General features: G+C 36.1%; 1 protein-coding gene across 1 annotated transcript in view; it reads left to right on the plus strand.

The window, feature by feature from the left end:
• The window catches only part of LOC144979270 (uncharacterized), a 48,035-nt gene extending 26,541 nt beyond the window's left edge, over positions 1 to 21,494 (plus strand). The window contains exons 11-13 of the mRNA XM_078925884.1: positions 2,455 to 2,682; positions 10,260 to 10,426; positions 21,425 to 21,494. Coding sequence (XP_078782010.1) covers positions 2,455 to 2,682; positions 10,260 to 10,426; positions 21,425 to 21,494 — 465 coding nt within the window. The remainder of the gene's footprint in view (positions 1 to 2,454; positions 2,683 to 10,259; positions 10,427 to 21,424) is intronic.
• Positions 21,495 to 24,445: the final 2,951 nt, after the last annotated feature.

Here is a 24,445-nt window from a genome sequence, read left to right on the forward strand (position 1 = left end):
TCGCATTCCTTCATAGCCAATGGACCTATGGAGCCGGAGTCACCCCCCCCCTACCCGCTTTCTATAGCGTGATAAGGACAATAGCAATCGCATGCTACCTTTTGGATAGGATGATAGACTATCGCAAAGTACTTTCTGACAGATCTTTTACACCCAGCTACCCAATCACTGTAAGGTGGATCAGATAAAAAAAAAAATATCGACTTCACTCGGGATCGACCTAGATTCCTTTGATTGTGAAGCGAGTGCTCTACCAACTGAGCTACTGGGACCACTAACATGGGGGTACACCATGGACCGGAAATGGGGTTTACCTGAAATGTGGCATCCTTGAGTGGAAAAAAAAGCGACAGAAGCCAAACCTGAGTATTCATAAAATGAGGTGATGGGGAGTGAACCCAGGACATAACTGTTACGACAACTCCGTCTGGCTATCAGAGGGACGCTCAACAATCGACGACATCCACCACTCAAACAAAACAAAACAAAACAAAACAAAATAAAAATAAAAATAGAGGTTTTAAACGTAGTGTCTATCTCGTGGCCCTCTCCTGACGTATTGAGGTCATAGGTCAACATAAACAAAGACCACGAATGTTTGTTGGAAAGATAGCAGTTGAGGTTATGATTTCAATTCTCAACCCAAACGTAAAACACTCAATGTCTCAACCTTGTCTGCCACCTTCTACTCACTTCATTTCTCCTTCTTCTTCTTCGTCTTCTTCTTCTTCTTCTTCTTCTTCTTCTTCTTCTTCTTCTTCTTCTTCTTCTTCTTCTTCTTCTTCTTCTTCTTCTTCTTCTTTCAGCTTATCCCACATTTTACAGGGTTGCCGTAATGAATACCACATCTCCATGCATCTCGGTTCAACGCATCATCTTCCTCCAGGCCCAGTTCTTTCATATCGTCCTTTACCTTATCCCACCATCTAGTCTTTGGGCGTCCCTTTTTCCTCTTTCCCGTTAATTCTAAGTCCAATATACTTTCCTTCCCACGTATTCCCTCTCTCCATACTCTCTTTACACGTCCGAACCATTTCAATCTATCTTCTTCATCTTTATTGATACATTCATCACTTCAACCTTCGAATCCGTTCATTTCTCACTTTATCTTTTCTTGTCCAGCCAAGTGACCATCTTAACATCTTCGATTAATAATAATAATAATAATAATAATAATAATAATAATAATAATAATAATAGTAATGATAATAATAATAATAATAATAATAATAATAATAATAATAATAATAATAATAATAATAGTAATGATAATAATAATAATAATAATAATAATAATAATAATGATAATAATAATAATAATAATAATAATAATAATAATAATAATAATAATAATAATAATAATAATAATAACATAAATAATAATATTAATAAGAGAAAAAATAATAATAATAATAATAATAATAATAATAATAATAATAATATAATAATAATAATAATAATAATAATAATAATAATAATAATAATAATGATGATGATGATGATGATAAATAATAATAATAATAATAATAATAATAAATAATAATAATAATATTAATAATAATAATAATAATAATAATAATAATAATAATAATAATAATAATAATAATAATAATAATAATAATAATAATAATAATAATAATAATAATAATAATAGTAATGATAATAATAATAATAATAATAATAATAATAATAATAATAATAATAATAATAATAATAATAATAGTATGATAATAATAATAATAATAATAATAATAATAATAAAAATAATAATAATAATAATAATAATAATAATAATAATAATAATATAATAATAATAATAATAATAATAATAATAGTAATATTATTATTATTAATATAATAATAATAATAATAATAATAATAATAATAATAATAATAATAATAATTATAATAATAATAATAATAATAATAATAATAATAATAATAATAATAATAATAATAATAATAATAATAATAATAATAATAAATAATAATAATTAATAATAATAATAATAAAACAGCTCTCATTTCGTGTAAAACACAAGCTCTTTGCAATGTAAATTATATTTAAAAAAAGATTTAAACACAAACAAACAAACACACAAACAAACAAACACACAAACAAAGAAACACACAAACAAACAAACACACAAACAAACAAACACACAAACAAACAAACACACAAACAAACAATTGATGGCCAAACCAAAGGTCCATGACGTCAATAAAAGCAAAGACGGTAAAGATGTGTCTTGAGATTCTTTTTAAAGGCAGGCAAAGACTCACACTCCCTCAGACCACGTGGTAGTTCATTCCAAATCTTGGGGCCGAAACAAGCAAACGATCTATCACCAAAATAATATTTTCTACAAGCTCATTTCATTTTCTTGTCATTTTCAACTTGAATCCCTTCGCCACACGCTTTTCTGAATGCATTTTAATTGTATCCATCATTAGGCTCAGTTACGTCCCTTGTTGAACTCGGCGTTCCGTGAGTCAGGCAATCGCCAATGGCCCACGCTCCAGGAGGCCATTCAAAGCAACAAGAGGCTGTTTGTTATTTACGCCTACATCATCGAAAACCAGCCTTACGCCTCCTACTATAGGCGTAACAAGTGGATCCATACAGAACACTGGTTTGGTAGCACCTGGAGGGAGATTGAGGCAACTTCCGACTGTTCCGGGGTGAGATCTAACGTACATTCTCTCTCTCTCTCTCTCTCTCTCTCTCTCTCTCTCTCTATATATATATATATATATATATATATATATATATATATATATGACTTGACTTACTGACTTAAGGCCTTTCGCTCCCTAATCATCCGATCTGGACGCCTCGGCTGCCTCTCTAATAATCTGTCTCATCTTCTTCCACAATTCACGGTCTTTTGCTGTGGATGCTAAGTTAATAAGGTCTTCCTTTGATTTTAATTCCTTGTTATTTTGAAGGCGTTTTAGGTCTCTATTGAGGACAGTATAAATTGACGTGGGTGGTTTACCTTGATATTTCTTGTGTCCAGATGGGGTGAAAAAAGTATTCATGGCTTTATTAGCTGGTATATTTTCATCACTTCTGAGTATATGCCCAAGAAGCCGCCATCTTGCCTCCAGGATTGGAATGGATAAGGGTCTTTCATTACATTTTTCATACAGTATTTTATTGCATATTCCGGACTATCAAATCTGTCTAATCTTTGCTCTTCGGCTCCAGTCAGTGCCCATGTTCCGCAGTTGTACATAGCACGGATTTTACAAGGGTTGTGTATAATTTGATTTTAGTGTTTAATTTTATTTTATCTTTTCTAATCCATATATATAGTAATTTATTCAATACAGCCGTCGATAAACGTTTTCTTCTCTCTACATATTCCTTATCTCCTATTAATGATCATACTTTTTTCGTGGCTCTCCATCCATCTTTCTTCCTTGACAATAATATTACATCTGTTTTGTCACTATTTACGTACAGTTGGCGATTTTGTAAGGCTCTTTGGATGTCATTTACATTGACTTGTTTCAGACCAATACAGTCGATGTCGTCTGCATATGCAATTTCCATGGGGAGTTCGTTTTTAAAACGTGATTGGGCCGAAGGTACAGATTTACGCACATCTTTTAAAACATTTTCATGGTAAATGATAAATAAAACAGGGCTTAGCTGTCTCCTTGTGGTGTACCGTTGTTGCGAAGGAATGATTTATTCTCTGAGGCATCGATTATTTTGGTGGTTATCCAGGTTTCACTTATAAGGAATCTGATTAATGTAACTTCATCTTCCATAACTATTCCTTTCAAAATATTTAACAAGGATTGGCGATTGATAGTATCGAAGGCGGCAGACATATCTATTCCAGTTATAAATATTTCTACTTTTTCTGACAGGGAAATAACACTGCTAATAATAACTGGAGATTTCAATGCTAAAGTTGGCAAACGGGAAGAAGGGGAGAATTGCCTTGGGTCTTATTCAAAGGGTATACGAAATTATAACGGAGAAGGACTGGTGGACTTTTGCGAAGACAAACATTTATTTGTCACGAACAGCGCATTTAATCACGCTTCTAGACACCAAACGACGTGGGTAGGACAGAGGAAAAATAAAGAAACAGGAGCAGTTATCAACATTTACAACCAAATTGATTTTATACTGTGCAGACAAAGACACAGACAATTCATAACAAATGCGAGATCATACGCGGGCACATTGATAACAACAGATCATAGACTAGTTAAAACAAACTTTGTTATTGAATGGCACAAACAATCAAGAAAACACAGCACAACATTTCATGAACCAAAAATAAACATCACAAATATTGTCAACAACTCACGATGTCGTAAACAAAACCAGCGACAACTCAATACTGAACTAGACAATTTAACGAACAACAACAACACACCGAACGAAGGTCACGTGTACGAAGTGAATAACAAATACTGTAATTCAAAGCGCCGGGACAACTACAACCAAACGACAAGGCCGTACGTATGACACCATCACAGCTCAATTATCTAACCAACAAAAGGATTTGTGAATAAGAATACAAAACACAAAAATGGAAGGAGAAAGACAGAAACTCAAATTGAAGGAAACAAAATATTACACCGCATAAGACATGGAGTAATGAAGAGTTGGACAAAACCGTTGACACTATTAATAAATGCAACAACGATCAAGCAATGTATAAAGCTGTGAGACTAATAAACCAAAGACCATTTGAAAACCCAAAGATAGAGGACGACTCGGGATAATTGATTATCAACCCCATTGACATTTCAAATGTTCTTTTTGAATACTTTAAAACAAAATTCCAAGACAACAAAACGCCACATGTCAGCCGATTTGAGGGAAATCCCCATTAAAACCTATGACACCAAGAGAAGTGAGAAATGCTTTTAAAAGTCTAAATAGCATCAGAGCACCGGGAGAAGATGGAGTATGCGCTGCACTTCTAAAATATGGACCACGCTTATTAGATGAACACATATATGACATTTTCAATCTAAGGTTCGAACATCACCAGAACCTGGATATTCATCCAGGGGAGCTAATATCAATTCAAAAGCCAGGAAAAACAAACGGCCCACCAAAGAATTTGATACCAATTACTCTTCTTAATACAATTAGAAAATCGCTCTCCCTGATCACACTGAATAGAATTAGATCGATTGTTGAAAATTATTTGTCACATAGTCAAAGCGGGTTCTCTCTCTTGGTCTCTCTCCATCTCTTTCTCTCCATCGCCCGACGTTAACATTATACAGGTCTGCTCACATAACACACTGATGGGCCCGTTTTAACATCGGTGTCATTGATAATGTTTTACGTTGATGTGAGAGTATTTTTGCCTTGACAACAAGGAGATCAAATGCATAACAATTTAATTTGGGTTATCAGACCTGCAAATAAATATACGTCAGAATGGCCCTGTTTTGTTGAAAATATCAGGGGACGTTACTCTGAGAAAAAAAATGTATTAAAAATTTTGGACAGAAAACTCTTCCTTCAAATATTCGATCTATTAAAATGACTAATCCTCTCCTTACCAGAGTATTATATGAGAATGAAGGGCACACAAAATATCTGAATGTGTTTTCACTATCTCCTTACCAGCCATTTTCAGGATTTTCCCCTAACCTTCACCACACCCAACTAACACAAAATATAGATTTTTTATCACTCAAACACAATAGCAGTAAGTTCTTGCCATACATAATTTCTTTACCAAAACATTACTCTACAACACACTGTGTTCATTTTCTTTATATTTTATGATGTACAAGAGACATTTGAATAAGAAAAATGTTGGTTGTATCGTAACGAATTTGACGATTTTCCTGTAGTTGGTACGGAGAGGGTTAAAATGTTGGTTGTATCGTAACGAATGTGGCGATTTTCCTGTAGTTGGTATGGAGAGGGTTAAAATGTTGGTTGTATCGTAACGAATGTGGCGATTTTCCTGTAGTTGATACAGAGAGGGTTAAAATGTTGGTTGTATCGCGTAACGAATGTGACGATTTTCCTGTAGTTGGTACGGAAGGGTTAAAATGTTGGTTGTATCGTAACGAATGTGACGATTTTCCTGTAGTTGGTACGGAGAGGGTTAAAATGTTGGTTGTATCGTAACGAATGTGACGATTTTCCTGTAGTTGGTATGGAGAGGGTTAAAATGTTGGTTGTATCGTAACGAATGTGAAGATTTTCCTGTAGTTGATACGGAGAGGGTTAAAATGTTGGTTGTATCGTAACGAATGTGACGATTTTCCTGTAGTTGGTACGGAGAGGGTAAAAATGTGGTTGTATCGTAACGAATGTGACGATTTTCCTGTAGTTGGTACGGAGAGGGTTAAAATGTTGGTTGTATCGTAACGAATGTGACGATTTTCCTGTAGTTGGTACGGAGAGGGTTAAAATGATGGTTGTATCGTAACGAATGTGACGATTTTCCTGTAGTTGGTACGGAGAGGGTTAAAATGATGGTTGTATCGTAACGAATGTGACGATTTTCCCGTAGTTGGTACGGAGAGGGTTAAATGACCCTTATCTTGTATAAATCGCTCAAACCCGAGACTTCAAAGACGATTTGATGACGTCCCAGGTTTGAAAGTTGTAGACAAGATGAGGGTCCTTCTACTCGATTGATATTTGAAGGATGATTTTTATGGCCAACATTTTAAAGACGTGTTTTTTTTGTTTGTTTTTTAAAATTCATATTGGGCAAAACTCTCCTTAAAAGTGATATTTTATATAGCGCAATATCCACAAAACGTACCAAAGCACTAATAGTCGAAGCTCAAAGATATAAATAACAATGTGAAATTGAATGTAAGCTTCAATTTAATATACAAAAACAGATAAACTGGACGTTTCGGGTTTCCCCTTTATCAACTTGTTATTGTAAAATAAATTGAACTTTTATATCGCGCAATATCCACTAAACGTGCTCAAAGCGCTTTACAAGGGGTCCCTGGCCAACAGTAACACTTAATATGAAGGACGGCTATGATGCATGTAAGGGGATATGACAATATCTGTTAACGGCCAGGTACTCATTTTACACCTGAGTACAGTGAGAGAATGTGAGCAAAGAGCCTTTTCCAAGGACTCAACTATGCGCCGCTCAGAGCTGGACACGAACCCAGGTACGTTCAGTCCGGAGACGAGTGTTATACTTCTAGACCACACAGCCACATCTTGGTAAAGATTCACAACCACGAAGATACAAGTTTGAGTATTTTGGACTAGATGAAGGCCCACAGGTATTCAGTTGTACAATGAATCGAACGTGGCCTTATGGTCATCTCAAAATTCTTCTTCTTCTTCTTCTTCTTCTTCTTCTTCTTCTTCTTCTTCTTCTTCTTCTTCTTCTTCTTCTTCTTCTTCTTCTTCTTCTTCTTCTTCTTCTTCTTGTTATTGATAATAATAATAATGATAATAATAATAATAATAATAATAATAATAATAATAATAATAATAATAATAATAATAATAATAATAATAATAATAATAATAATAATAATAATAATAATAATAATAATAATAATAATAATAATAATAATAATAATAATAATAATAATAATAATAATAATAATAATAAAGATAATGATAATAATAATAATAATGCTTTTAAAATGTTTTTAATGGTTTTACGGCGTTCGCAACACATAAGTTCATATCAGCGCCAGTAAAAAGGAAGAAAACGTGATAGTAATAAGTTCTAGAATTACAATTAAAGCACATAAGGAAAGGTAAGACAAAGGGGAATGGTTCAAATAGGAAACAGGTGTAGATTCCAAGAGCACACTATCACTGTACTTAGTTTGAGATCACCTAAAAGTCTCATCCAGACACCAGCACAGATCCTACTAAGAGGAACACACTCAAATGTTTACAAATCATATGTAAAAATAAAAAGTGTAACAGTACATAAAAGAGAGATGATTTACAAGGAATAAAAATATCATCTCCCAAAACTATAACTATACATTCGACTGTTTCCCTCTCAGCCAAGGACTCCGACCAGGGTCAGGACAAGACTAAGTAATCTCATTCCAAGACAAAGACAGAAAGCAATTGGAAAACAGATAAGTGGGGATAGAAGACATAGAAAGTACCTCCCTGCCCGCTATTAATGATAATAATAATAATAATAATAATAATAATAATAATAATAATAATAATAATAATAATAATAATAATAATAATAATAATAATAATAATAATAATAATAATAATAATAATAGTAATAATAATAATAATAATAATAATAATAATAATAATAATAATAATAATAATATAATAATAATAATAATAATAATAATAATATTATCATCATCACCACCATTACCACCACCATCATCACCACCATCACCACCACCATCATCACCACCATCATCACCATCATCATCACCACCATCATCACCATCATCACCATCATCACCATCATCATCATCATCATCATCACCATCATCATCATCACCATCATCACCACCACCATCATCACCACCATCACCACCACCATCATCACCATCATCATCACCACCATCATCACCATCATCATCATCACCATCACCACCATCACCATCACCACCATCACCATCATCATCACCACCATCATCAACATCATCATCACCACCATCACCACCATCACCACCATCATCATCACCACCATCATCACCATCATCACCACCACCACCACCACCATCATCACCACCATCATCACCATCATCATCACCACCATCATCACCATCATCACCATCATCATCATCATCACCATCATCACCATCACCACCATCACCACCATCACCATCATCATCACCACCATCATCACCATCATCATCACCACCATCATCATCACCACCATCATCATCGTCATAATAATAATAATAATAAATGGCATTTATATAGCGCTTTACCCCGTCGTCACAGGCTCTAAGCGCTTTACAGTGATATAAAACAAAAAGATTACAGTGAGACAAGTGTGAAGGAAACGTGATACGAATTCAATTTAACAACAACAAAATATGAAAATAATATTACAACATTATGACGTAAAAAGATAAAACTTTAAGCGAAATTTGAACGTTGTCAACGAATCCGAGCATCTCACGTGTAATGGGAGAGAGTTCCAAAAATGGGGGGCCGAAAATTGAAAAGACTGTTCACCTATTTTACGCAATGGCTTAGGTTTGACAAGGATTGATTGGTCATTGCTTGACCTCAAGTTTCTATTGGGGACATATGTTTAGAAGGTCTTTAATATAGGAGGGACTGTTCGTGCTCAGGGATTTGTAGACAACAATACAAATCTTATAGGCAACTCTTTTTTCCACAGGAAGCCAATGTAACTCAAGGAGAAGAAGAGTTGCTGACGGGTATTTTTTGTTATTGCGTACAATGAGCCTGGCTGCGTTATTTTGAGCAACCTGAAGTTTGCTAATTTTGTCTTTAGCTAAATTCGCTCAAAGGGAGTTACAATAGTCCATTTTAGATAAAACCAGGGCGGTCGGTAGATGCAGTTGAAGTTGTATCTTGTATTCCGGAGGGATAATCTAAGATCAATGGCCTCCATTATTTTGCAGCGCATTTCGAGGATTTCCACATGTTTAGATAATTTTGTTTTATAAAATACGCCAAAGCCACCCCCTCGCTGATCTTTCCTTGGATACGATCTAAATTGGTACCCAGGGGGTGTCATAGCTTTTTCAACTGAGTCGTCTCCAGACTGTGAGAGCCATGTCTCTACTATAAATAGTATGTCGAAGTTCTTCTCCGTTAATAAATCGTTTAATTCTTCGGTTTTGTTACGGCAGCACTGTGCATTGAGAAGACCAATAACAATGTTATTGTTGTCGTTTGCGAAACTGTTTGTGGTCGGTACAGTTACAAGTGTTGGTGGTGGACGGGGGTTTGTGTGGGGGCGGGGTGGACGACGAGTTGTTACCATTGAGATGTTATGTTGTTTCCGTTTGCCTCCCCGAGGCCTGTTCTTATTAATATTATTGTAAAAAAATCGGATCACTTGAGTTAAAAATCACAGCTGGAATGTGACGTTGTTTACGAGGCCTGTTGTAAAAATCAGATGTTGAATAAAAGTTGCTGCTATTCCATTCAATGTTGATTTTATTATCATGTAAATGTTATTATCTATAATACGAGTATTATATATATTTCACCCCCTCTATCACTATCACCCTTTCACGTCGTCATCGCTATTATCATCAATAGTTTCATCATTGATATCATCATCCACCGACAGCTTGGCCCCGCCACCCGACAAATGTGTTACCACAGACAACACAGGGAACTGGTCTCCGTGTCAACGATGCTTACCCCGGATTTCACCACCTGTGTGTCTGATGTCGCAGATTATTGCCGACCAAGGCTGATGGAAACGATTAAGATTTGTGAAAGTTTTAGATACAGGTATGTCATGTTTCATGTTTTTCTTTTAAAAAATATTTACTCCTCTCCCTACCAACTGTAAGAAAGTTGTCACATTCACATGGATCAACGTGTAGCTATATGCAGGTCTGACATCCGAACGCAATTATGGGCCTAGTTTAACATTGTTGTAATGGACAATATTATTTGTGATTTCCAATACAACAACGAAAGGGTTCCCGATAGCTCAGTTGGTAGAGCACTCGCTTCGGATAGCTCAGTTGGTAGAGCACTCGCTTCACACACAATGGATGTCCGGATAGCTCAGTTGGTAGAGCACTCGCTTCGGATAGCTCAATTGGTAGAGCACTCGCTTCACACACAATGGGTGTCCGGATAGCTCAGTTGGTAGGGCACTCGCTTCGGATAGCTCAGTTGGTAGAACACTCGCTTCACACACAATGGGTGTCCGGATAGCTCAGTTGGTAGAACACTCACTTCACACACAATGGGTGTCCGGATAGCTCAGTTGATAGAACACTCGCTTCACACACAATGAGTGTCCGGATAGCTCGGTTGGTAGAGCACTCGCTTCGGATAGCTCAGTTGGTAGAGCACTCGCTTCGGATAGCTCAGTTGGTAGAGCACTCACTTCACACACAATGGGTGTCCGGATAGCTCAGTTGGTAGAGCACTCGCTTCATACACAATGGGTGTCCGGATAGCTCAGTTGATAGAACACACGCTTCACACACAATGAGTGTCCGGTTAGCTCGGTTGGTAGAGCACTCGCTTCGGATAGCTCAGTTGGTAGAGCACTCGCTTCGGATAGCTCAGTTGGTAGAGCACTCGCTTCACACACAATGGGTGTCCGGATAGCTCAGTTGGTAGAACACTCACTTCACACACAATGGGTGTCCGGATAGCTCAGTTGGTAGAACACTCGCTTCACACACAATGGGTGTCTGGATAGCTCAGTTGGTAGAACACTCGCTTCACACACAATGGGTGTCCGGATAGCTCAGTTGGTAGAACACTCACTTCACACACAATGGGTGTCCGGATAGCTCAGTTGGTAGAACACTCGCTTCACACACAATGGGTGTCCGGAGAGCTCAGTTGGTAGAGCACTCGCTTCATACACAATGGGTGTCCGGATAGCTCAGTTGGTAGAACACTCGCTTCATACACAAAGGGACTGTGATCGATCCCGGGTGCAGTCGAATTTTTTTTCTAACTCCCCTGTCCACCCAGAAGTGAATGGGTAGCTGAGTCTGTTAGATTTCGCGGCAAAAGTACTTTGTGATAGACTAACGTTTTATCCAAAGGATAGCAAGCAATTGCTATTGTCCGTTTCACGCTATAGAAACCGGGATAAACTCCGGCTCCATAGTCAGAATAGTTCTGAAGGACGACTTTAAAAAAATAATACAACAAGCCCATAACGAATTGGGTTATCAGACCTGCAAATAAGTCGACCTCGGATAATATAGATAGAACGAAGATGACGTCACTCAAGCCTTTGTTATTGTATTTTGCCATCCGCGTTTGTGAGTGATTCTTACTAAACTGTATTAACCAGACTATAAAAGTTAATGGTTACACATAGTTTTGTGTGTTGGTCCGTTATACTTCCGGATGGCAATGTTGTGAACTCTAAGCCAAGTGCATACTATCTATACATCCATTAGTCTACTTATTCAGATTCTTTATCATAAATAAAAAAATTAGAAAATCAGTATTTGTTTTTGATGCTATGCCTTTAGTTAAAAACCCACAAAATCCGCCTACGGGAAATAAAGCACAAATACACAAAGTTGCTATCCATGTTTATGAGTAATTCTCACTAAATTGTATTAACCAGAGTATAAACGTTCAAGGTTAAACATAATTTTGTGTGTTGGTCTGTTATACATGGGGATGGCAATGTTGTGAGTTTCTTAGCCAAGCGCACAGCATCTATATTCATGTTTTCGTCTAACCGGTCTTCAATCACGTGATTTATGGAATATTTCTTAAGGGGGGGGGGGGGAGCGACACTAAAGGGTCATTTTTTTTTATTTGATGAAATATCCTAAACTTTTATGCACAGTCATAATGTATATGTTTGGGAAGGATGATTGCATATAATAAAGTTGCCCGTTGCTATGGAAACAAAGCCATATTGGAAGTTAAACAACAAATCTTAAAAAGTCAAAGGCTTTTTTGTTTATCAACCGATTACCATAATAATTTGGTCACAGGTAGAAAAAAGGAAAATAAAAAGGCTCTAGAAGCCCGATTTTTTATTTTTTAATTAGAAACTTTAAAAATTAAGTTCAAAGTTATTACTCGATTATTCCTCTTGAAAAAAGTTACATAAATCCAAAATACTCATAACTTTTTTTAAAAATCCGGCTCCTAGAGGACCTGCGTATTTGACTTGTATGACACTCATTTGTAGAAAGTTTGAAGAAGATTGGTTGAAAACTGAGGGAGGAGGTTTTTAGTGACGAAAATTGCAGTTTTGAGAAAAACGCATTTAAAAGTCAAAGTAAACGAGTTTAGGGACAAACCCTCCTCTCGCTCTCTGATTGGATTGTGACCACATGACATAAGTAAGAACAAAGTGATTGGTTGTTGAAGATTGTGGAGAGTTTTTACTTTTCATTGATTTGTTTTTGTCTTTACTTAGTTATAAAGACTATTTGATATTCTTTCATGAAATCAATCCACTGAAACTAAAATTGGGCAGGATTTAACCATACTATGGGTCACAACATACGTTATTTTGAGTCGCAAAAAACTGAAGATGAAGTTCTCATGCATTTTTTATGCAGACAAATGGTCACGTGACAACACCCCACCAAAATCTAATTTTAGCAAACTGGGTCAAAATTCATCATTTTTAATGTCGCTCCCCCCCCCTTTAACAAATGTAAACACATTGCTTTGTTTATGAAAGTTGTAAACATAACCATGTATCAAGCGAATAAAATTACCAATCGTGATGTTGAATAGTTCAAAAGCTGTGAACACACTTCACAATGTGTGTCACTTTGAGCACATTTTACAATGTGACCTATGAACTCGAGCACAGTGAATGGTCATCTAGATAATCCTCATGGTGGTGTTGTATCGTAGCCATCGTTAACATAATAATATAGCCTGACACTAGAACCGTGTCTGACCGTAATCTTCGTAAAGTTATAGCCTGATACTGACCAAAAGATGACGTCAAAATGCCAGTCTTTGGCCACACGAGAAAACAAATCGTGAGTTGTATTCAATAGTTCAACCAATGGGACCACTTGTTTCCTTGAGCTCTACTAACGACAACTCACTAGGCGGTGCAAAAACCAAATAATTACGTCAAACTGCCAGTCCTTTTGGATTTCAGTGTCAGGCTATAACATAACGATGGCTAGCTAGAACCCTCAAGTACTGGCAGTTTGACGTCATTTTTGGTCAGTGTCAGTGTAGCCATCGTAAACATATAGCCTGACACAAGAACCCTCGAGGACTGGCAGTTTGACGTCATTTTTTAGGTTTGTGTAGCGTTTAGTGAGTTGTCGTTAGTAGAGGCCAAAGAAACAAGTGATTCCATTGGTTGAACTATTGAATACAACTCACGGTTTGTTTTCTTTTGTGGCCAAAGACTGGCATTTTGACGCCATTTTCTGGCCAGTGTCAGGCTACAACTTTACGATGGCTACGGTTGTATCTGTATGACATTACAGCAAACGTTTTGAAAAATGGTCTGTAAGGTTATGTGGTCTAGCGCTTTCGGATCGGAAGGTCCAGGGTTCGAGACCTGCTCTGATCGACGCATAGTTGATTATATATATATATATATATATATATATATATATATATATATATATATATATATATATATATATATATATGTAGCCATTGGCTTGACAGGAGACACAGTTGAAATTAGAATTAAATGAACTTCAACACAAATATATTTTATAATGCGTAAAGAAACAATATGTATAGTATTTTTTCATCAATTATCATATTTTATTATTAAGCCATTTTAAATAAAAGAAACCATAAATAATTTGAATAGGTAAAATTATAGAACTTTATTTAGATTAACACACACACACACACACACACACCGAGATAGATAGATAGATAGATAGATAGATAGAGAGAGAGAGAGAGAGAGAGACAAAGAGAGACAGAGAGAGAGAGAGGGAGAGAGAGACAGAGACACAGAGACACAGAGAGAGAGAGACAGAGAGAGAGAGAGAGAGAGAGAAGAGAGAGAGAGAGAGAGAGGGGAGAGAAACCAACGATGCAATTACAAAGCAAAGAACGATTTCTTCAGCAAAATGTGTTTTCTCACTGACTTGTAAAGCACCGATGAAATCTTGGAAACTTGATCCAGTATCATTTATATTTCATTTGTTTTCCATTTTATATATAAATCATAGCCCAGTAAAATTGTTCTCTGAGCCTTATTGGTGGCCTCTAACATAAATATCATTTATATTTCATTTGTTTTCCATTTTATATATAAATCATAGCCCAGTAAAATTGTTCTCTGAGCCTTATTGGTGGCCTCTAAGATAAATATCATTTATATTTCATTTGTTTTCCATTTTGATATACAAATCATAGCCGAGTGAAATTGTTATATGAGACTTATTGTTCGATTTGCCTTAAGAATAATCTTTAATTAAATGAATAAAAATATATCACGTATTTATATTAAATAATACATTTGACAAATTTCTATTGATAGATGTCCTGTATTGTAAACAGTGCTTGATAAATTCATTCATTTAATGCATAATATGTGGAGTAAAAGAATGGACGAGTTAGAATCACATCGATAAATCATGACGTCATTCTGGTCTAATTATGGATGTTTTAAGTAAAGGTTGAACTAATCCGTCTTTGGAACAAGATGGGAGATTACTGTTAGAGAGTGGAAGATTGATTACGTTAGTTATAGATGGAACAAGATGGGAGATTACTGTTCGAGAGTGGAAGATTGATTACTTTAGTTATAGATGGAACAAGATGGGAGATTACTGTTAGAGAGTGGAAGATTGATTACGTTAGTTATAGATGGAACAAGATGGGAGATTACTGTTAGAGAGTGGAAGATTGATTACGTTAGTTATAGATGGAACAAGATGGGAGATTACTGTTCGAGAGTGGAAGATTGATTACTTTAGTTATAGATGGAACAAGATGGGAGATTACTGTTAGAGAGTGGAAGATTGATTACTTTAGTTATAGATGGAACAAGATGGAAGATTACTGTTAGAGAGTGGAAGATTGATTACTTTAGTTATAGATGGAACAAGATGGGAGATTACTGTTAGAGAGTGGAAGATTGATTACGTTAGTTATAGATGGAACAAGATGGGAGATTACTGTTAGAGAGTGGAAGATTGATTACTTTAGTTATAGATGGAACAAGATGGGAGATTTCTGTTAGAAAGTGGAAGATTGATTACGTTAGTTATAGATGGAACAAGATGGGAGATTACTGTTAGAGAGTGGAAGATTGATTACGTTAGTTATAGATGGAACAAGATGGGAGATTACTGTTAGAGAGTGGAAGATTGATTACTTTAGTTATAGATGGAACAAGATGGGAGATTACTGTTAGAGAGTGGAAGATTGATTACTTTAGCTATAGATGGAACCTGATGGGAGATTACTGTTAGATAGTGGAAGATTGATTACGTTAGTTACAGATGGAACAAGATGGGAGATTACTGTTAGAGAGTGGAAGATTGATTACGTTAGTTATAGATGGAACAAGATGGGAGATTACTGTTAGAGAGTGGAAGATTGATTACTTTAGTTATAGATGGAACAAGATGGGAGATCACTGTTAGAGAGTGGAAGAATGATTACGTTAGTTATAGATGGAACAAGATGGAAGATTACTGTTAGAGAGTGGAAGATTGATTACGTTAGTTATAGATGGAACAAGATGGGAGATTACTGTTAGAGAGTGGAAGATTGATTACTTTAGTTATAGATGGAACAAGATGGGAGATTACTGTTAGAGAGTGGAAGATTGATTACGTTAGTTATAGATGGAACAAGATGGGAGATTACTGTTAGAGAGTGGAAGATTGATTACTTTAGTTATAGATGGAACAAGACGTGTTTACACATACAGACATAAGGTTTGCTGATACTGGATCAAGTTTCCAAGATTTCATCGGTGCTTTACAAGTCAGTGAGAAAACACATTTTGCTGAAGAAATCATTCTTTGCTTTGTAATTGCATCGTTGGTTTCTCTCCCCCCCCTCTCTCTCTCTCTCTCTCCCTGTCTCTCTCTCTGTGTCTCTCTGTGTCTCTGTCTCTCTCTCCCTCTCTCTCTCTGTCTCTCTTTGTCTCTCTCTCTCTCTATCTATCTATCTATCTATCTATCTCGGTGTGTGTGTGTGTGTGTGCTAATCTAAATAAAGTTCTATAATTTTACCTATTCAAATTATTTATGGTTTCTTTTATTTAAAATGGCTTAATAATAAAATATGATAATTGATGAAAAAATACTATACATATTGTTTCTTTACGCATTATAAAATATATTTGTGTTGAAGTTCATTTAATTCTAATTTCAACTGTGTCTCCTGTCAAGCCAATGGCTACACACACACACATATTTATATATATATATATATAATATATATATATATATATATATATATATATATATCAACTATGCGTCGAACAGAGCAGGTCTCGAACCCTGGACCTTCCGATCCGAAAGCGCTAGACCACATAACCTTACAGACCATTTTTCAAAATGTTTGCTGTAATGTCATACAGATACAACCGTAGCCATCGTAAAGTTGTAGCCTGACACTGGCCAGAAAATGGCGTCAAAATGCCAGTCTTTGGCCACAAAAGAAAACAAACCGTGAGTTGTATTCAATAGTTCAACCATTGGAATCACTTGTTTCTTTGGCCTCTACTAACGCTACACAAAAATAAAAAATGACGTCAAACTGCCAGTCCTCGAGGGTTCTTGTGTCAGGCTATATGTTTACGATGGCTACACTGACACTGACCAAAAATGACGTCAAACTGCCAGTACTTGAGGGTTCAAGCTAGCCATCGTTATGTTATAGATAGTATGCAGATGACGTCACTCAGGCCTTTGTTATTGTTTTTGCCATCCGCGTTTGTGAGTTGTTCTCACTAAACTGTATTAACCAGACTATAAAAGTTCATGGTTACACAGAGTTTGTGTGTTGGTCCGTTATACTCCCGGATGGCAATGTTGTGACCTCCTTGGCCAAGCGCATTCTATCTATAGCCTGGCACTGAAATCCAAAAGGACTGGCAGTTTGACGTAATTATTTGGTTTTTGCACCGCCTAGTGAGTTGTCGTTAGTAGAGCTCAAGGAAACAAGTGGTCCCATTGGTTGAACTATTGAATACAACTCACGATTTGTTTTCTCGTGTGGCCAAAGACTGGCATTTTGACGTCATCTTTTGGTCAGTATCAGGCTATAACTTTACGAAGATTACGGTCAGACACGGTTCTTGTGTCAGGCTATATTATTATGTTAACGATGGCTACGATACAACACCACCATGAGGATTATCGAGATGACCATTCACTGTGCTCGAGTTCATAGGTCACATTGTAAAATGTGCTCAAAGTGACACACATTGTGAAGTGTGTTCACAGCTTTTGAACTATTCAACATCACGATTGGTAATTTTATTCGCTTGATACATGGTTATGTTTACAACTTTCATAAACAAAGCAATGTGTTTACATTTGTTAAAGGGGGGGGGGGGAAGCGACATTAAAAATGATGAATTTTGACCCAGTTTGCTAAAATTAGATTTTGGTGGGGTGTTGTCACGTGACCATTTGTCTGCATAAAAAAATGCATGAGAACTTCATCTTCAGTTTTTTTCGACTCAAAATAACGTATGTTGTGACCCATAGTATGGTTAAATCCTGTCCATTTTTAGTTTCAGTGGATTGATTTCATGAAAGAATATCAACTATTCTTTATAACTAAGTAAAGACAAAAACATATCAATTAAAATTAAAAACTCTCCTCTATCTTCAACAACCAATCACTTTGTTCTTACTTATGTCATGTGGTCACAATCCAATCAGAGAGCGAGAGGAGGGTTTGTCCCTAAACTCGTTTACTTTGACTTTTAAATGCGTTTTTCTCAAAACTGCAATTTTCGTCACTAAAAACCTATCTCCTCCCTCAGTTTTCAACCAATCTTCTTCAAACTTTCTACAAATGAGTGTCATATAAGTCAAATACGCAGGTCCTCTAGGAGCCGGATTTAAAAAAAAAAATTATGAGTATTTTGGATTTATGTAACTTTTTTCAAGGGGAATAATCAAGTAATAACTTTGAACTTAATTTTTAAAGTTTCTAATAAAAAAATTAAAAAATCGGGCTTCAAGAGCCTTTTTATTTTCCTTTTTCTACCTGTGACCAAAATATTATGGTAATCGGTTGATGTGTCTTATGAAGAAGGCAAGAGTCGAACGTTGTCTGTCTTTTGTGTCTTATGAAGAAGGCCAAGAGTCGAACGTTGTTTGTCTTTTGTGTCTTATGAAGAAGGCCAAGAGTCGAACGTTGTTTGTCTTTTGTGTCTTATGAAGAAGGCCAAGAGTCGAACGTTGTCTGTCTTTTGTGTCTTATGAAGAAGGCCAAGGGTCGAACGTTGTTTGTCTTTTGTGTCTTGTGAAGAAGGCCAAGAGTCGAACGTTGTTTGTCTTTTGTGTCTTATGAAGAAGGCCAAGAGTCGAACGTTGTCTGTCTTTTGTGTCTTATGAAGAAGGCCAAGAGTCGAACGTTGTTTATCTTTTGTGTCTTATGAAGAAGGCAAGAGTCGAACGTTGTTTGTCTTTTGTGTCTTATGAAGAAGGCAAGAGTCGAACGTTGTCTGTCTTTTGTGTCTTATGAAGAAGGCCAAGAGTCGAACGTTGTTTGTCGTTTGTGTCTTGTGAAGAAGGCCAAGAGTCGAACGTTGTTTGTCTTTTGTGTCTTATGAAGAAGGCCAAGAGTCGAACGTTGTCTGTCTTTTGTGTCTTATGAAGAAGGCCAAGGGTCGAACGTTGTTTGTCTTTTGTGTCTTGTGAAGAAGGCCAAGAGTCGAACGTTGTTTGTCTTTTGTGTCTTGTGAAGAAGGCCAAGAGTCGAACGTTGTTTGTCGTTTGTGTCTTGTGAAGAAGGCCAAGAGTCGAACGTTGTCTGTCTTATGTGTCTTATGAAGAAGGCCAAGAGTCGAACGTTGTCTGTCTTTTGTGTCTTATGAAGAAGGCCAATAGTCGAACGTTGTCTGTCTTTTGTGTCTTATGAAGAAGGCCAAGAGTCGAACGTTGTCTGTCTTTTGTGTCTTATGAAGAAGGCAAGAGTCGAACGTTGTCTGTCTTTTGTGTCTTATGAAGGAGGCCAAGAGTCGAACGTTGTTTGGTTTTTGTGTCTTATGAAGAAGGCAAGAGTCGAACGTTGTTTGTCTTTTGTGTCTTGTGAAGAAGGCCAAGAGTCGAACGTTGTTTGTCGTTTGTGTCTTATGAAGAAGGCAAGAGTCGAACGTTGTTTGTCTTTTGTGTCTTATGAAGAAGGCCAAGAGTCGAACGTTGTTTGTCTTTTGTGTCTTGTGAAGAAGGCCAATAGTCGAACGTTGTTTGTCTTTTGTGTCTTGTGAAGAAGGCCAAGAGTAGAACGTTGTCTGTCTTTTGTGTCTTATGAAGAAGGCCAAGAGTCGAATGTTGTTTGGTTTTTGTGTCTTATGAAGAAGGCAAGAGTCGAACGTTGTTTGTCGTTTGTGTCTTATGAAGAAGGCAAGAGTCGAACGTTGTTTGTCTTTTGTGTCTTATGAAGAAGGCCAAGAGTCGAACGTTGTTTGTCTTTTGTGTCTTGTGAAGAAGGCCAAGAGTCGAACGTTGTTTGGTTTTTGTGTCTTATGAAGAAGGCAAGAGTCGAACGTTGTTTGTCTTTTGTGTCTTATGAAGAAGGCCAAGAGTCGAACGTTGTTTGTCTTTTGTGTCTTGTGAAGAAGGCCAAGAGTCGAACGTTGTTTGTCTTTTGTGTCTTGTGAAGAAGGCCAAGAGTAGAACGTTGTCTGTCTTTTGTGTCTTATGAAGAAGGCCAAGAGTCGAATGTTGTTTGGTTTTTGTGTCTTATGAAGAAGGCAAGAGTCGAACGTTGTTTGTCGTTTGTGTCTTATGAAGAAGGCAAGAGTCGAACGTTGTTTGTCTTTTGTGTCTTATGAAGAAGGCCAAGAGTCGAACGTTGTTTGTCTTTTGTGTCTTATGAAGAAGGCCAAGAGTCGAACGTTGTTTGTCTTTTGTGTCTTGTGAAGAAGGCCAAGAGTCGAACGTTGTTTGGTTTTTGTGTCTTATGAAGAAGGCCAAGAGTCGAACGTTGTTTGGTTTTTGTGTCTTATGAAGAAGGCAAGAGTCGAACGTTGTCTGTCTTTTGTGTCTTATGAAGAAGGCAAGAGTCGAACGTTGTTTGTCTTTTGTGTCTTGTGAAGAAGGCCAAGAGTCGAACGTTGTCTGTCTTTTGCGTCTTATGAAGAAGGCCAAGAGTCGAACGTTGTCTGTCTTTTGTGTCTTATGAAGAAGGCCAAGAGTCGAACGTTGTTTGGTTTTTGTTGTTTCCAGAGGGATCTCAATCTGGTAACTTCTCGGTGTGAACAAAATAAAGGGAAATAATTCTTAAATCAAAAAGACACCCCTCCCATATGTTGTGCGGCTACGTGGTCTAGTGGCTTTGACACTCGCCTTCCAGACGGAAAGTTCAGGGTTCGTGTCTCATTGTGAGTAGTGCATAGTTGAGTCCTTGGCAAATACACATTCTCTCGCCGTACCCATGAGTAGAATAGGTATTGGCCGTTAAAATCGATGTCTTTGTCTTAACAAATATAGTATTATCGCCTATCAGGCCTCATGATTTATTCTACTGTTAAATGATGCTGCTGAATAGAGACCCCTGATAGAGAGCTTTGAGCACGTTTAGTGGAAATTGCGTGATTTAAAAGCTTATTTTTTAGTACTGATGTTACGTATGACTTACAAGGGGGATCGTCTTTAACCTTGTGATGCCGTTTGGGCGATGGCAGTTCAGGGAGTCCGTCTTCAACCTGTGATGCGGTCTTTCTAACGAAACGTTGTCATGTCTTCGTGGTAATATCTTTGGTATATTGTCATCCATGTTTGTGTCGTAATCCTAAAACAATAAATAAATAAATAAATAAATAAATAAATAAATAAATAAATAAATAAATAAATAAATAAATAAATAAATAAATAATAATAATAATAATAATAATAATAAATAATAAATAATAATAATAATAATAATAATAATAATAATAATAATAATAAGGTCAAATAGAGGAAAAATACAGTCGATGTCAGTTAAAACAACAACGGAAAAAATAATAGTCATTGATAACCGTGAGAGTTTATTTCACCATTGTTAATCCCGAACAGACATTCGTTGAACTTTCCCCTTTTATATCTGGATTTATTGATCTGACTGTTTTCATTATTGGCCGAGGAAGGGTTTAGTGTCTGAAACATTACGTGTTTAGTATTTTATTCTCTTACTATGTGAGGCTGTCATAATCGGATTTATAATATACTTTTTACAGTCTACACTTGCTAGTAGCTTCGTATACACGATCATTTATAATATACTTTTTACAGAAGAAGAAGAAGAAGAAGAAGAAGAAGAAGAAGAAGAAGAAGAAGAAGAAGAAGAAGAATATTATGCCTAGAAAGGAGCTCTTACCCCACATCGGTTACAGTTACGCTGGCTGTGCTAAAACAGCCGCCATCTCGCCTTCTCGCGCTCAGTCAAACAGTTTAGTCCGTATAATTATAATCTCTTCTGGTGGACTGAATACACAGCTGTGTATTCAGTCCATTCGTGGACGGAAACCACAGTTCCAAATATTATATATCATTTCAAGGGAGAGAATAAATGTGCATTCATGTATTTCGACATTTCTGTAATTGTCCCCCTTGGAATTGTACGTGGTAATTGTTCTAATTCAACATTCATTTTCATATTATAAGAACGACGGGGTTTGGGTGTCAACAGCCTGCACTTATTTGCAGGTCTGATAAGCCAATACCTTTTGGGCCATTGTTGTAATGGAAATCATTTTTTAGAATGACGCAAATGACTATCCTTTACAATGATCTTAAACTCGGAACACAATACTCTTCAACAGTAATGACGTCACTTCCCTCGTGATGACGCATAGTATCATAGTAACTGGTTCTAAACAATCGGAACAATGGCGGACGACCTAATGAAATACTTCTCCGACGAGCATAAAAGTGTATCCAGAGGAGAAAAATATTATAAATCTGATCATGTTTTGACTTTTATACATTCTGATCAAATGCCATTTGAAAAGTTCTAGCCAGCATGAAGAATAAAAAGGACCAATTTTCTTTGATTAGAACCACGCCATATATATATATATATATATATATATATTAATATATATATATATATACTAGTAAAAAGCCCGATATTTCGCGGGGAAAGAGCTATTTTCATTCTATATTGTACCCACCATCATTTAATGAGGGCATATTGGTAAACAACGTTGTCTGTGTAACTTGGTACATCCCCCTGTTGATTTTTCTATGTGACCCAACATGAAGTGTAAGTTACTATAGCCTCTGACCCGTGACACAGCAACATATAGTTGTCCGTGTGTGGAAACATGTTGTGGTAAGAAAATCAACTGCGAAAATAAACCTAAAGTAGTAGACGTGAGCAGAGCTGAAAGACGATCCTGGGATCGAGAACTTACCTTACAGTACAGTACTCTGGTGATCATGTTTGGTGGCGTTTTTATACACCTCCGTTGGCGGTGCTGGTTGATTAATGAAAATGTTGCTGCTTGAAGCTCGAAGGAAAAATATAACGATGAAGTGTTGAATTGTAAGCCTCAATTTGATAGACGAAGACATGCTATGGACGTTTCTGATTTCCCCTTTATCAACAAAACACGACGAATAAGACACTAAGAACGAATGAGAGATGTGTAGTGTGAATGGCGTAGATAAGGTAAATAGACATAAACAATGATGGGACAGGAAGTTTTTGAAAAACAACAAAAACAAACAAACAAAAAAAAAAAAAGAAGAAGAAGAAGAAAAACCCCCAATAAAATGACAGACGCGTTAAACGAATACATTGATGATAATGATAAAATATTATAAAATGATAACAATCGACGTTTACATATAAATGCACGTCGATAACACGTTGAATGGTACCGATGTTGTTTTTAAAAAAACTATAATAATAAATAATAATAATAATAATAATAATAGATTAATTTAAGGTTTTAAATACATGTCGAGTGACTATAACAACGAAAATGATGTCTTTCTCAATAAAGTAAACTTTTTAAAAAATGTCCACCCAGTACTTTCAAGGTTAGAGTCTGACAGCTTATCCACTGCGCTACGGAGCCACCTGACTATTCATAACATTTAATAAGGTCTTTCTAAAACCTTATTTTACCTTCAATGCTACTTCTATTTTCTTGTTTTAAATTTCTATTTTTTTAAAAGATTATTATTATTTTTTTAAAATTTATTACCAAAGAAGTTAAACCTGGGTATTATCACCCCGAAACCACCACATTGAAAGCATCAAAGGGCAATAATAATACTTGATGTCATAAATAGATGAAAACTGTTGAAAACTTAGTGTAGATCTGAAATCCTTAAAGTACTTAAGTGAATACATTATTTCGAATGCGACGATTTGCGTAAAAACGCCAAACTGACAACTTTTACAGTGTCGAAATTGTTTGTTTTTGAGATTGTTAGTGCTGTCGGTTTGACTCAACGAACTTTCAAACTGACTTTAGATTATAAAAGGAAATCAAGTTATCTGTTTATCTATCTTTAAAAAATACATTTCTAATTTTCAAATCTTTCAGTAGAGTTGTGCGCCGTATAATTTTTTTTATTGACTCAAATGGCACAATGTTCTCCAAAAGGCTAGACTATATTTTGTTAAGAAACAATTTCAAATTTCCTTGTATTTTCTTTTCCCAAAAAC

Source organism: Berghia stephanieae, chromosome 9 (genome assembly GCF_034508935.2).
Source record: "Berghia stephanieae isolate SIO BIC M18660-M18661 chromosome 9, UCSD_Bste_1.3, whole genome shotgun sequence".
Taxonomy (NCBI): Eukaryota; Metazoa; Mollusca; class Gastropoda; order Nudibranchia; family Aeolidiidae; genus Berghia; species Berghia stephanieae.